Source organism: Macaca thibetana, chromosome 15 (assembly GCF_024542745.1).
Source record: "Macaca thibetana thibetana isolate TM-01 chromosome 15, ASM2454274v1, whole genome shotgun sequence".
NCBI lineage: Eukaryota > Metazoa > Chordata > Mammalia > Primates > Cercopithecidae > Macaca > Macaca thibetana.
In genome coordinates, this window is record NC_065592.1 from 2,424,399 (window position 1) to 2,437,733 (window position 13,335).

The 13,335-nt window shown below is 61.2% G+C and overlaps 1 protein-coding gene across 1 annotated transcript; it reads right to left on the reverse strand.

Moving 5' to 3' along the window:
- Positions 1-6,590: 6,590 nt before the first annotated feature.
- On the reverse strand, positions 6,591-12,742 carry SOHLH1 (spermatogenesis and oogenesis specific basic helix-loop-helix 1). Its single transcript, XM_050760167.1, has 8 exons — positions 12,623-12,742; positions 12,211-12,345; positions 11,507-11,654; positions 10,689-10,810; positions 9,795-9,988; positions 8,224-8,437; positions 7,556-7,626; positions 6,591-6,998 (listed from the first exon to the last, which is right to left on the reverse strand). The coding sequence occupies exons 1-8, from the start codon at positions 12,685-12,687 to the stop codon at positions 6,781-6,783; spliced, it is 1,167 nt and encodes a 388-aa protein (XP_050616124.1). The 5' UTR covers positions 12,688-12,742; the 3' UTR covers positions 6,591-6,780.
- Between the last annotated feature and the right edge of the window lie 593 nt (positions 12,743-13,335).

Sequence of the window (13,335 nt, forward strand, 5' to 3'; positions counted from 1 at the left end):
AGGTGAGCACTAGCCCCGCCCCTCCCCTCCCCACAGGTGAGCACCATCCCCTCCCCTCCCCACAGGTGAGCACCATCCTCTCCCCTCCCCACAGGTGAGCACCATCCTCTCCCCTCCCCCTCCCCAACCCCACAGGTGAGCACAGACACAGGGCAGTGAGGGCACTGAAGGGGCTGTCACTGTATCCCAAGGGCTTGGGAAAAGTGGCACATTTTTAACATGAAAAAAAAATTTAGTCACCCTTTTCAGTTGGATTTGACTCAGCAGAAACCCATCGAGCCTTCTCCAGTCCCTGAGCCGGGCATCCGTGGTTCAGTCCGGGGAGCCCCTGCTGCTGGGGACTGGGGTGTGAGGGTCACAGCCAAGGGTGAGACCCACGGCCCAGCAGTGACCTGGGAACTAAAGGAAAACTGATACAGTGCTGGGCTGTGCTGGGGAGTGTGACCCTCCAGCGGAGGCAGGGACACCAAGCCAGCATCTGCCCTCAGAGGCTGCCAGGGAAGAGAGGGTACGCTTGGGAACCCGCGCCAGAGGCAGGCCCATCCCCACACATCCTCCCTGGCCTCCAGCACTTTCCTCTCTCCACCCAGGCCCCCAGCTCTACAGACTAGAACCAGGACCCCGGGTTGCCACCCCGTCTCTGCTGCAGCCTGCATGGGGGACCCCAGAAAACCACCCCCATCTCAATGTCCTCCTCGTGGAGGCCAGCGGGACTCCATGACAGGACTCCAAAGAGGATGTCAGAGCAGGCAGTCACGTCTCAGGACCCTCCCTCCAGCCCCGACTGGCCTTACAGCCCCTCTTCTCAGGCCCATCTCCCTCAGCAGCTGCCACCCTGCCTCCAACCTGAGGCCAGCCCCAGCATGTTGTATTTTTTCAGATATTTATTACGTTTATTCGTAATCTAATTGCTTGTTTTTCCAGTGCTTAGTGGATAGCACGTCTCAGGGAGCCTCAGCCCAGACCCCACTGCTGCCGAGGAAGCCTTCTCGTCTGCATAACACCCTCCAGGGGCACACCTTGCCCTCCACGATGCACTCTGAACATGTGCTGGTGTCCGAGGCCCTGCCTCTCCTGCAGCCCAGCCTGGCTGTCCTTGTCTGCAGCCCCCAGTCCCCTGAGGGGCAGAGCTTGGCCTCAACCCCAGGCCTCTACATGTGCTCAGCCACCACGTCCCATCCTCTGTCCTTTGTGGGTGACTCTTAGCCTCAGCCACACCTCCCCTTCCAGGTAGCCTTTCCTGAGCCCCAAGTCTCACGAGGAGCCCCTGCCCAGGTGTCCACGGTCCCCAGTGTTGTGCTCATGACTGGCCCAGCCCTGAACCCCTCTCTGTGCATTTCTGGGAGGCTGCAGCCCCAAGCAAATGAATGAATGAAGAATGAGTGAATGAACACCTTCCGTTTGTGAAGCCTGAGGCAAGGGTGGGAAATGGGGAGGCCTGGGCAGCCTCCAACTGCCACATCCTCTGCACCTGTCCCCACCGGCCAGCCCACACATGGGCACGCCTGACCCAGAAAAGTGAGGTGGAGGAGAATGACGAGGAGAGCAAACGCACCTCCGAGCCCAGGCCCTCTGCGAGGAAGATGATGCTGGAGAAGCAGCTAATCTAGGAAGAGGCCAGGTGACCCCCATCTCCCCAGCCTCACAGTGAGCCCTGAGTGGGGGCCACCCTTGAATCTGACCCAGGAAGATGACACAATTCCGGGCAAGGCCAGCCAGGAGCTGGGAGTCCGGGGTGCAGCCAGTCCCTGCCCATTCTGTGGCTCAGTTTCTGCCTCCGTAGGACCAGATGCTTGCTGGAGTCCTTGCCAGCCTCAGCCTGGGCTGGACAGCGGCCCCCCAACAGGGGAAAGAGCAACTCCAAAATGTGGAATGTGGAGGGTCTAGGGGGTACCCTTCACATCTCCCCGGTGGCCACTGCAGGGGAGCCGAGCAAGGGCTGAGGCTGGGCCCTCTGTGGGCAGGACCCCCACCAGGCATCCACCAGACCACTGCCCGGGGCCTCTCTCCTCTTCTGCCAGGGACCTGATGGGGACAGGGCCTATGCTTGGGATTTAAGAAAGCCACAGCTCCACACCTGCACCGTGCCCCCTCCCACCCCAGGCCAGCCCTGACAGGGAGCAGCTGTCACCCTGTCATCCAACAGAGCCCCACTTCCAAGGCCAAGGTGAGCACAGCATGGGGTTGGGGGGTGCCCAGGAGGGTTCATGTGGGGAGGCCAGGAGCATGAGTGAGTCATTAGCCCCAGCACAGTCTTCTTGGGGAGAGAACACACAACTGGGGGTGCCTCCCCCTCCCCTCCTCTGCAATGACAGTTCTTTGTCCCTGTGCCTGATGGGTCCTCCTTGGCATCAGCCTCCTGCCTCACCACACAGACCTGTGCACCCTTCGAGTAACCCCGCAAGCCCCTTGAAGGGGCTGCCCTTCTAGTTCCCTTCCTTCAGCCCCGCTCCCCTGCCCAGGGCTCTTATGTGGTTGGGGTCTGGCCCTGCTGGGGGATGGGCCCTTGGAGGAGAAGGGAAGGGACAGCCCAGCTTATGGACTTGGCAGTTCACCCCAAGAAAAACAAGTCCCCTCCCCTGCCCTGGCACCAAAGTGCCCTCTGAGCCCAGTTCCTGGGCTGAACCAGCTTCCAGACTGCACAGCCCGTTCCAGGTCCTGAAGCGCATTCTCTGAGAACATGCAGTGCCCAGGATCCTGGAGCCCCCAGAAACCCCCAGGGCTGGGCCATGAATGCAACACAGAGAAGCCCAGGGCTGCTCCCAGCCACCTGAGGACATGGCTGCTTGTCCCATCCTGGCAGGGAAGGGCCATGGCGGCCAGTGCCCAGGCATAACACAGCCTCAGCAGCCAGACCGCCCACGGCTCCATTCCACCCCAATTCCACCCCAACACTCTCCCGAGAAGGGGGCAGAAGAATGAGGGGAGATGGACCCCATCTCACCATCAGAGAGCTAGGGGCCGCTCCACGGCCCTGCTGAAGGTGGTTTCAGAAATCCTGATTCCAGAGACAGCAGCACCTGGTGAGGACCCGGGTGCACCTCGGGGAGCTTGGTCCCCTCTAGGGAGGAAATTGATCACAGAGCCCCCCGCCTGGAGGGCACGACGGGTCCCCGCTTTACAAGAGGCAGCCGACTGGGGCCTCTGCATACCCCCCACTCGCTCCTACCTTGGTTCACCCATGTTTATGGCCATGTGTCACAGGCATGGGGGGGCCGGGCAGCGTGCCCTCACCAGCTAAGCTCAACCAGGTCGGGGCGAGGCAGGTGCTGTTGGGAAGGGCATTTATGAGACCCCAACACTGCATGCACGCCTTGGGCGTTTCCCGCCTGGGCCCACAGGTGTCTGCAGCGGGGATCGTGGCCCTATTCTGGGCATCAGACTCTCCCATAAAAGGACAGGGGGGCGATGGGCATGGCCCTTTGGTGAGTGCTGGGCCCTGACACCACGGAGACGAATCACCCCTCCTGGGAAGACCCTCAGGGCTGTCCTTTAACCACTCCCCCCAAGGTCTCAGCTCCCATTCCTCCCACTCGGGACCCCAGAACTGCACCAAAGATGTGATGGGGGTCAGTTTTACCCCTGACGACCCCACCCCATTTACAAGGCAAACGCCAGTAAAGTGGCTGGTGGTTCATAGGAGGGAGACCCTCCCCTGTCAACTCCCACCTGAACCCCCATCTTCCTCAAAAACGCTCCTGGAGGTGCTGGGGACCTGTGGTGCTGGGGACACATCCCCCAGGAAGCCTCTGGGCTGAGGTAACACCAAGTGCAGAATGGGGTGACCTGGGGCTGTGGTGACCGGGGGTGGGGTGAGCCGGGGGCTGTGGTGACCAGGTGTAGGGTGAGCTGGGGGTGGGGTGACCCGGGGTGGGCCAGCATGGAGGGACTTTTGGGGAAGAAGGTCAGCAGGGCGGTGAAGGCGTGTGAGTCGGAGCTGCTCAGTGGGCCCAGCTACCAGGAGCCCTGGAGGGTCCCCGAGGGACACAGCAGATACATGCACACAGTGCAAACACAGGCATGCACACCAGTAGTCACAAGCACGCACGCATACCCACACACGAGAACACAAACGCACGCATACAAACCAACACAGTGCACATACATGCACATGCACCAGTGCACACACACATACTGCCAACAGTGCACACATGCACACACCAGTGCACACATATGTACACACGAGAGCACAAATACATGCATACATACCAACACAGCACACACATACAATGCACACAGGCCAACAGTGCACAAACATGCATGCACACCACAGTGCAGACATTACATATATGCACACCACAGTACACACACATGCAGACACCAACACTGTACACATACATGCACACTAAGTGCACACTGCACACAAACATGCACACACCAATACCTAGCACAAGCACCCGTGCACACACACCAATGCAGTTTGCACAGTGCAAACACATGCATACCAACACATGGGAACAGAAACACGCACACAGCAACACAGCACACAAACATGCACGCATGGCAACAGTGCAAACGTGGACACACACCAACACATGGGACACACACAGATGCACAGCAACACATGGGCGCACAAACACCCGAGTACTAGCACGAAGCTGTGCATACCCACAGACACACGTGTGCACACACATGCACACACGGTAATACAGTCTGGATGTCTCCTCCAAGTCTCACGTCGAAATGTGATCCCCAGTGTTGGAGGTGGGGCCTGGTGCCAGATGACTGGATCATGGCGGCAGGTCCCTCACGAATAGCTTAGTGCCAGCCCCTTGGTGATGAGTGACTCCTCAGTCAGTTCACGTGAGATCTGGTTGTTGAAGAGTTTGGGACCTCCCTCCTCTCTCTTGCTTTTTTTTTTTTTTGAGACGGAGTCTCGCTCTGTCGCCCAGGCTGGAGTGCAGTAGCGCGATCTCAGCTCACTGCAAGCTCCGCCCCCCGGGTTCAAGCCATTCTCCTGCCTCAGCCTCCCGTGTAGCCGGAACTACAGGTGCCCGCCACCACGCCTGGCTAATTTTTTTTTTTTTTTTTTGTAGCTTTGGTAGAGACGGGGTTTCACTGTGTTAGCCAGGATGGTCTCGATCTCCTGACCTCGTGATCCGCCCGTCTCGGCCTCCCAAAGTGCTGGGATTACAGGCGTGAGCTACCGCGCCCGGCCGCTTCCACTCTTTCTATGTGATGTGCTTGCTCCCACTTTGCCTTCTGCCGTGACTGGAAGTTTCCTGAGGCCTCCCCAGGAGCAGAAGGCAGTACGCTTCCCATACAGCCTGCAGAACCGTGAGCCAACTCAATCTCTTTTCTTCCTCAATCACCCAGTCTCAGGTACTGCTTTACAGCAGTGCAGCAGTGAACGCACTAGTCTTCTAGGAGACACTCTTGAAATCTGGCAGCCTGAGTCGAACCCTAATGAGCAGGACACGGGAGAGCAGCCTCGTGCTCCCGGCTGGGCCCCGACCACCACTCTGTCCACCAGAGGTCTGAAGACGACTCCGCCTCTGCCCCGGGGTCTCAGCAACACGGGCCGTCAGCGCCTGGTGGCACAGCGTCCCGAGGATGCTGCTCTGCAGCCAACAGCCACGTCTCAGGCATCCAGCTGGACCTGGACCTCCTTCCAAGGGACCATGGTGGGTGCTCAGAGCCGGTCCTGATGGCCTTGGGCCCCTCACCCAAGCTCCCCACCCCCTTCTCCCCTGGGGTCTGCCCGCCACCCACAGCCTGGTGTTTGCACAGCACTTGCTCCCTGGAGCCTCCTAGCCTCCTGCCCACGGCAGGCGCTCCTCAGCCTTTGTCTGAATGACTCAGAGGAATGAATGGAACATTCTGGCTGGCTGCGGGGGCGGCTGCATGCAGGCACAGGGCTGCAGCCTGGTGGGGCTCTGAGCCCACGCTCAAACCTGTTTCCTCTACCTGGGGGACAGAGACCGCACTGGTCCCTGGAACACTGCCCTGGCCGGCGGGGGGTCACATGGGACCTGGAGCCAGTGTCTCCAGATGGGGAGAGCAGGGTGAGGTCGAGCATCCGGGGTCGGAGACCAGCACCACCTGTGCTGTGGCTGAAAAACGGGCGGGCACCTAAGCACCATCCAAAGAGCTCGGTTCCTCCTCTAAGTAACCTGCCCCCACCCCCGAAGTAAACCAGCCCCACTCCAGATCTCAGGGTGGAGGGCTGGGAACAGGACCAGACATGGAGGCCAGGTGACCTCTGCCCAGGGTCCCCATTCCCCACGTACAGGGAGTGCAGCGGCGACCAGCAGTGGAGGTGGAAGCCAGCCCTTCCCTTGGAGCCCCCCAGGCCGGAACAGGACAGCAAGCTTTTCTGAAAGGACTCCCCCCCCTGCAGCTCTGAGTGGCACCGAGCAGGAAAAGCAGCTCACACAGCAACCTCTAGGCAGCAAGACCGTGAGGCCACATCGCCTCCAGGGAGCAGGACCCGGAGCGCCCCCACCCCAGGGCACCAGGACTGGGTTATTCCGGGATTTCACAGCGCTGCGAACTTTGCAGAACAAAATCTGCGGCAGCTGCCTGCACGCTGAACGGAGGTGGCGCAATCTGTCCGATGAATCGGACTAATTACACAGAAGCCACACGGGTTTTGCTTCCTCCAGGAAAACTGCTTTCTCTCTTTAATATTCAGTATCCTCTTGTCACAGCCTGTAAGCCTCGCTCAAATTAGGGTGCAGCTGCAACCCAAACCCAAAATAAAATGCCCAAGCACGCGACAGGGACACACGCGGCTCCAGATCCACCGGCCCTGCCTGCCTCCTCTCCACAGCCCGGCTGCTAGCAGGCGAAGAAGTCAGGGAAGATGCTTTCCACCTCGTCTTTCAGGGCCAGGCCTGCACAGTCCACATCCAGGCTCCACGGCTCCAGAGGGCTGTCCTGGAGCTCCTGGGAGCCAGGCTCAGGGTCCCCTAGGAAGCCTGGCTCTCCCTGATCCAGTGGACTGCTCTCAGCTGGAGCCCATGCAGGGCCACTGCCTCCTCGGCCCTCCAGAGACCCTGGAAGCAAACAGGACACGTCAGCAGGGCAGGTTGGTGCTCTGGGAGCCTGAGGCAGACAGGTGGGGTCAGAGGAGCAGAGCTCCCACCTCAGCCCATCTGCCCTGCCCTGTCCGTGCTACGCAGAGGCTGTGATGAAGTAGGTGAGCTCATACCTGGCGGCCCCAGACCCAGGACACCTGTTGGACCAGAACCAGGAAGGGGCTCCCCAACACTAAATCCTACATGGAACGGACACACGCCGTATCACAGGGCCATACACCTTTGCCGGCCAGCACGGGCTAGACCAGGGGCCTCACTGACACGAGGTCGAGAAGAAGAATACAGGGCTCCACACACCGCCAGCTCTCACGCAGGGTCGTCCACATCACGTTCACTCACACTCTCACCTATCACCTATGACACTCAATGCTAGACGCTACCCAATAGCTAAGCACCCACGGAGGAGAAAACGGGGGCTCACAGACCCCGGGACCCTGCGTCACACACGCTGGGCCTGAGTCCCAATTCCCCAGTTCATGTCAGGTGACCAGCCCCGGACCCAGGGCCCCACTCACCCGGCCACCAGCTGGGACCGGCAGTCAGCAGGAAGGACGTCCCATCCTCCATATCAGACCCCAACACAGACCTGAGGAAGGGCAAGAAGCGCTTCCTTAGTGTCCACAAGTGGACCCAGGCCTTGAAGCTCAAGGAAACATTTGGGTCCCAAGTCCTGCAAAGGCAGCTTGAAATGCAAAGATCTAGACGCCGCTCCTGACGGGCTCCACTCTGCCCAGTGGGGAGAAGTGCAGAAGCCACCGCCGCTGAGGACACGGGTCAGCGGCTCTCCCAGGTCCCGATCCGTCCTGCAGAGCATCTCTGCCGGTTTCTCTCCAGCCGCAGTCTCGCTCATCTTGTCCCCTCCCTCCCCCTCCCCTCCCCCTCCCACACCCCAGCTGGTATGTGCTCAGGAAACACAAACTCATTTTACTATCAGCCAAAACAAATGACAATTAGGAAGACAAAAGTGTTTCCAGAAACACACATTAGAAAGCCACATGGCAAGGCTGGCTGGTCCTGTCCTGGGCTGTGGCCTTGGCCTCCCTCCCACAGGCACAGAGGAAGCAGGGAGAGAAGCTTCCAGATGCCAAGAAAGGGGGCCTAGGCAGGACTGGAAGGTGGGGCAGGCTCACACACACATGCTCGCTCTCGCACACACAGGCGTGCACACCGCCTGGGCACTCACCTGGCCTCCTGCACAGGCATGGGGGCCTCCTCAGCTGGCTCCCCCAGAGGTACAGCCCCCATGGCCAGGGGCCCAGCCTGGCCCAGCCAGCCAGGGGCCTCCCCACTCATCATAGGCAAAGTCTGCTGCTGCGAGAACGGAGGCCAGGACAGGGGTGGCCTCACAGCCTTAGGAAGACTCGGGCCTGGGGGCCACGGCACCAGGCTGGAAGGTTCTGGGAGAGAAGTCAGATGCGGGTCAAACTTCCCTGCCCGGCCCCACAGGCTTCCCCCAAGGACCTTGCAACTCAAGGGTTCGGTCCACTAACGCTGACCGAGTACTTACCCTGCTGCCTGCACCCTGCAGCAGGGAGACGCAAGAGGAAGCTCAGAAGCAGGTGGCAGAAGGGTAAACGGGGAGAAGATGAACACCCAGAGATGGGGTGCCCAACACCTGGGGGCTGAGGGCTTCCTAGAGTGGGTGCTGGCTTGGCCAGCTGCAAGGGGCTTGGATCTGGGGACCCTCTCAGCGCCCCTTCCCGGACCTCGAGCTCTACCCTCAGACCTGCTCCCTTCCCACGTGCCAGGCTGATGGGTTTCTGGAGTGCCCTGATGACCCCAGCTCTGCCACCAGCCCTGCCAACCGCATGACTGTTCCCGGCCACAGCCTCACTCACGGGGAGCCAAAAGGCACAGCCCTGCCTCTCATGGCACCTAGCGACTTCCAGACACTGGCACAGTGGGGGCCGAGGGGAACTCGGTCATCAGAGATGCCCTGCAGGGCCACCCACAGAGGGACCAGAGCTCAGCTGTGGGAGGCATTAGGGACAAAGGCCCCGGGTGGCAGCGGGAACAGCTGGGAGGCCTTGGGCCCCTGGCTCACCCCGATTACAGTTCCTGCCATGGGCAGGCAGCATAGGCGGAGGAGCAGATGGGGTACCCTGGGGAAAACAGATCTCTGGCCGCATCCAAAACACACCAGCCACAGGCGGGTGGAGGAAGCAGGGCCGCAAAGCTGGACGGAGCAGCCAGGATGGGGCCGAGTCACTCTGCATCCCCACAGTTCCCACAGACCCAGAGACCCAAGACAGGACCAAGTCCCTCTACGTCCCCACACTTCCCGCAGGCCCACGGACCCAGGGAGTGACGAGGATGGGGCCAAGTCCCTCTATATCCCCACACTTCCTGCAGACCCAGGTACCCAGGGAGTGACCAGGATGGGGCCAAGTCACTCTACATTCCCATGCTTCCCAGCAAACCCAAGGACCCAGGGAGGAGGTGGTCAAGCCCTCCCTTCCCTGGAGCACAGGGAGATCTCAGGAGGAGACAGGACGGAGGGAACAGCCCCAGGGTGGCCTCTGGCCCGGATTCTCCCTCCCGAGAGCACACATCTTCCTTTGCACAAAAAGAAGGCACAGCCCGGGGGCCTTGAATCGAGCTCAGCCCTCAATACGTGGGTTTCTCACCAACACAAAAGCCTGGGAAAACTTCAAATTCCTGTTTGCAAACAGCCCCCGCTGTTCTTAGGACTAAAACACAGCCTGGCCGGGCTCCCCAGGACAAGGGCACCCCACACACACACCCAGGGCTCACCTGAGAAAGGGGGCGGCCCACCCCGCACCTGACACAGCCCCGACAGCACCTCACACTTGTCTGTGCCCAGGGACGTGCAGCTCGGAGGGTCCCAATGCCTGGAGGACTCAAGGACGTGGGGCAGGGGCTCTGGGCCGGCTGACGCCGGATCCCGGGACCAAGGACTTTCCAGAAACGCCTTCACATCTGGAGTTCTAAAAGGAGCAACGTGACGAGGATCCTGGGTCTACCCCCAGCCCCCTGGAGAGCTGCCCCCACCTACCCACCTCAGGAGCAGAGGACTGGACCCCTCCCCAGGACACCCCAGGCACCACCTACCACTAGCCCAGCCTCTGCCCGGGGGCCCTGGGCCAGCCAAGCTCCACAGCCACCTGCCCAATTTCCCTCTGCCCAACTCCCCTGGTTCTAGATTCTTCCACAGCTAATTAGCCACCAGCCCCATGCCCCAGCCCACTGTGGGGTAAAATGGGTACATTTAAACAAATGATGCAGACAGTCCTTTAACCTGGGGAGCTGCCATTCTGAAAAGAACCAAATTATCTTGACTTCAGAAAACTCCATTCCTGAAGCTGCCCGTGGGGTGGAAGATGACACCTCACTGACCACCTGCAAATCCCCCACACACAAGCGCAAAAGAGACTCTTCCCGGGCACCTCCCACCTCCACGCCAGCCCAGGCCCTCGATTCTGCTGACGGTGCTCCCCTTCCTGGAGCTCGCCTGTGTTGGTCACCTCACGCCTGGCCACCTGAGTCGGCAGGGCCCTGGGCAGGTCACCACCTGCGGAGGCCAAGCCGGGCCTCCAGGCCACACCCTCCCAAGGACATGCCAGGGGCTCTGGGTCTGCTGCTTCCAGGGTTACCCGGCCCTGCAGAGCAGCCCCAGGAGACACTAACCGAGTCCCGCCAGACGCTCCCGTCCCAGAGTCTGGCACGCCTGCTGGAATCTGACTCGACAGCGTCAACTGTAAGACGTCCTCCTGCAACGAGTGCCACATTTCCTTGGAAGAAGCAAGCATCTGAAATTTAAATAAACAAGTAAAACAAAGACAGAGAGTCAACTGGGAAACCCAAGAAACTGTGGCCAGACTGCTACCCCGGGGCCTGGAGGATCGCTGTGAGCTCGGTCCCTGCTTGGGACCTGGGGGCGAGGGTACAGGCTGATGACGAGACTGAGGTTCCACCCCAAAAAGACCCCACCATTCCTGAATCAGGCTGTGCATACCTAGGGCCTCACTGCACATGCTGGGACCCCTGACCTCACAGATGACAACACTGTTTCATTCCCCAAGCAGGTTCTCAACCCCAGCACTCACGGGGTCAGCCAGAGCCCCCAGGGCCTTGGAGAGGGGACAGGAACCTCTCTTGGGGACGTGCAGAGAAATGATCTAGGGGGTGCTCAGCCAGGGAGGATCAGGGGAGCCTAACTCTCCCCCAAATTGGCACAGAGCATCTGAGTAACCCATCAATGCACAGAACTCAGTGGCACATGAGGACTGGAAGAGAAGACTTGCTCCTTTCCAGGGAGAGAATAACAACAGGTAGGACTTGAACGAATCAGGAAATGCCCCGCCGAAAACGTGGCCTGCTCTAGTGGTGGAGGCCGAGGGGGCTGAGGGAGACGGGCATGACAGGGGACGTGCTGCCTGCAAGGTGGTGAGATGTCCCATCACCGTGATGCCAGAGGACTGATGGCAACTACCCTGACAACTCACAGCATGCTGCTCCTGGCTGGGCCCCAGGGCGCTGGCAAGCCGCAGAAACTGCACAGACATCTCCAGGACTGAGGCCATGTCCTCTCGCCGGCCATCAAACTGGGGCAGCAGGGCCCGCAGACGCTCACAGCTCAACGAGATCCGTTTCCTGGTTCCGGTCAAGAAACAGACATCTCTGGAAGCATCTCTGGGTCCTCCCGGCCTCCCCCAGAAGGGACAGTAACCGCTAGAACCTACCAGAAAGACCCTGGGGGCTTGCCAGGTAGACGAGGTTACAAGACAACTGAGAGCTGCCCGGGGGGCAGAGTGGGCTAGCTGTCCCCGTGGTCTGAAGCCCCCAGATCCACATCAGAGCACAGCCTGGGCCTGACCCCTGGGCCCCGGTGACAGGCTGTCCAGCCCAGGCCCAAACCATGGCTGCTTTGCGGTGTGGAGAGGACAGGGAGAGTCAGAGGCAGTCAGCAGTGCAGAGGGTCACAGGTGCACAGCCTCACGAGCCCAAGGCTTCAGGCAAAGAGGGGCTGCGGGATGTCCCCCAACGTGGCTTTTCTGGTTTACTTGGAGGTGTGCAGTTTGTCCTTCCACCGGGCACAGGCCACGAGCCCCTCCCGGCTGCCTGACACCTGGTGGCAGCCACAAACCTAATCTCACCCGCTCCACCCCTTTACAAAGCGCCCCGACCTCTAGGAGGCACCGCCACTCACCTGCGCTCCCTCTCGCTGATCACGTTCCGCCGAAGGCAGGAGCTGGGACCCTCGGCCACCGTAAGGGCCTTGGGCTGGCCCGAGCCCTGGGCCGAGTCCTCGCAGCAGGAGAGGGCACCAGACAGGGAGGAGCCGCTGCCAAGAGAGCCAAGAACACCAGGTCCTGAGAACCCCAGACAAGGCCACCGGGAGTCCCAGATGCCAGAATGGGGGTCTTTGGGATGCACGTGGAGGCCAAGACCTGGGTCACGTAGGGACACGACCCGGCCCTCTCTGCACCCCTTCCCCTCCCCCAGGGTCCAGGGCTCTGCCCCAGGAGGGCCAAGAGGAGTGGAGCCCCGCGACTTGCGGAAGCACCCCTGGGTACAGGGCTTGGGCCCCCACACCCTTGGCCCCCAGCCCAATTCCTCACTTGCATCCCCTGGCAGTGGGGACTCCGGAGACCTCCGGGTCGGGCTCGGAGCACCGGGACGCCATGAACTCGCAGCTGCGGAGCGACCCCACGCGCACGGCCCCTTCCGCAGGCAGCCCCGCCCCCTCACGTGTGCTCTGCCCACCTGCCACGTGCTTTCCACCCAGCCCGCCTCCACCCCCATTCGCAGTCCGCCCCCATAGCGCATGCGCTCTGGCCCTCCCCACGCATCCAGCCCGGGGCCCATGTGACCCGCGTTCCTCCAAAGGTGCTGGAAAGGGACTCGGAGGATCCACCCGCTCCGTGCCCCCTCGGTACGCCAGGGGAAGGGCCCCAGCCCAGGTGGCCCTGCCTCCGCCCTTACCTTCCCAGGGGTCGTCTTGGTTCCTACTTATGCGGGGGGTCTCGTTGCCCCTGGGCACTTTGGAGAGGCGGGCCCTGCCCTTAGGAGCCCAGCCCGTGGTGGGAGTGGGCGAGCTGGGCTGAGCCCTTTAGCCCAGGCCTGGGGGACCCAGGCACACAGGGACAGTCGCCCACCTGTCCCCCAGTCGCCCACGCCTGCCTTTTCCCCCCAAATCTAGTGCCCTTGCGGGTACTGCGCCCCAGGATAGGGTCACCATCCACCCTGCTGGGTCGCCCAGAGCCAGGGGCATCCTGTCCCCACCCCCAGGCCACCATCGTCCGCGCTCTTCCTCCCGCTCAGCTCTGCCGGG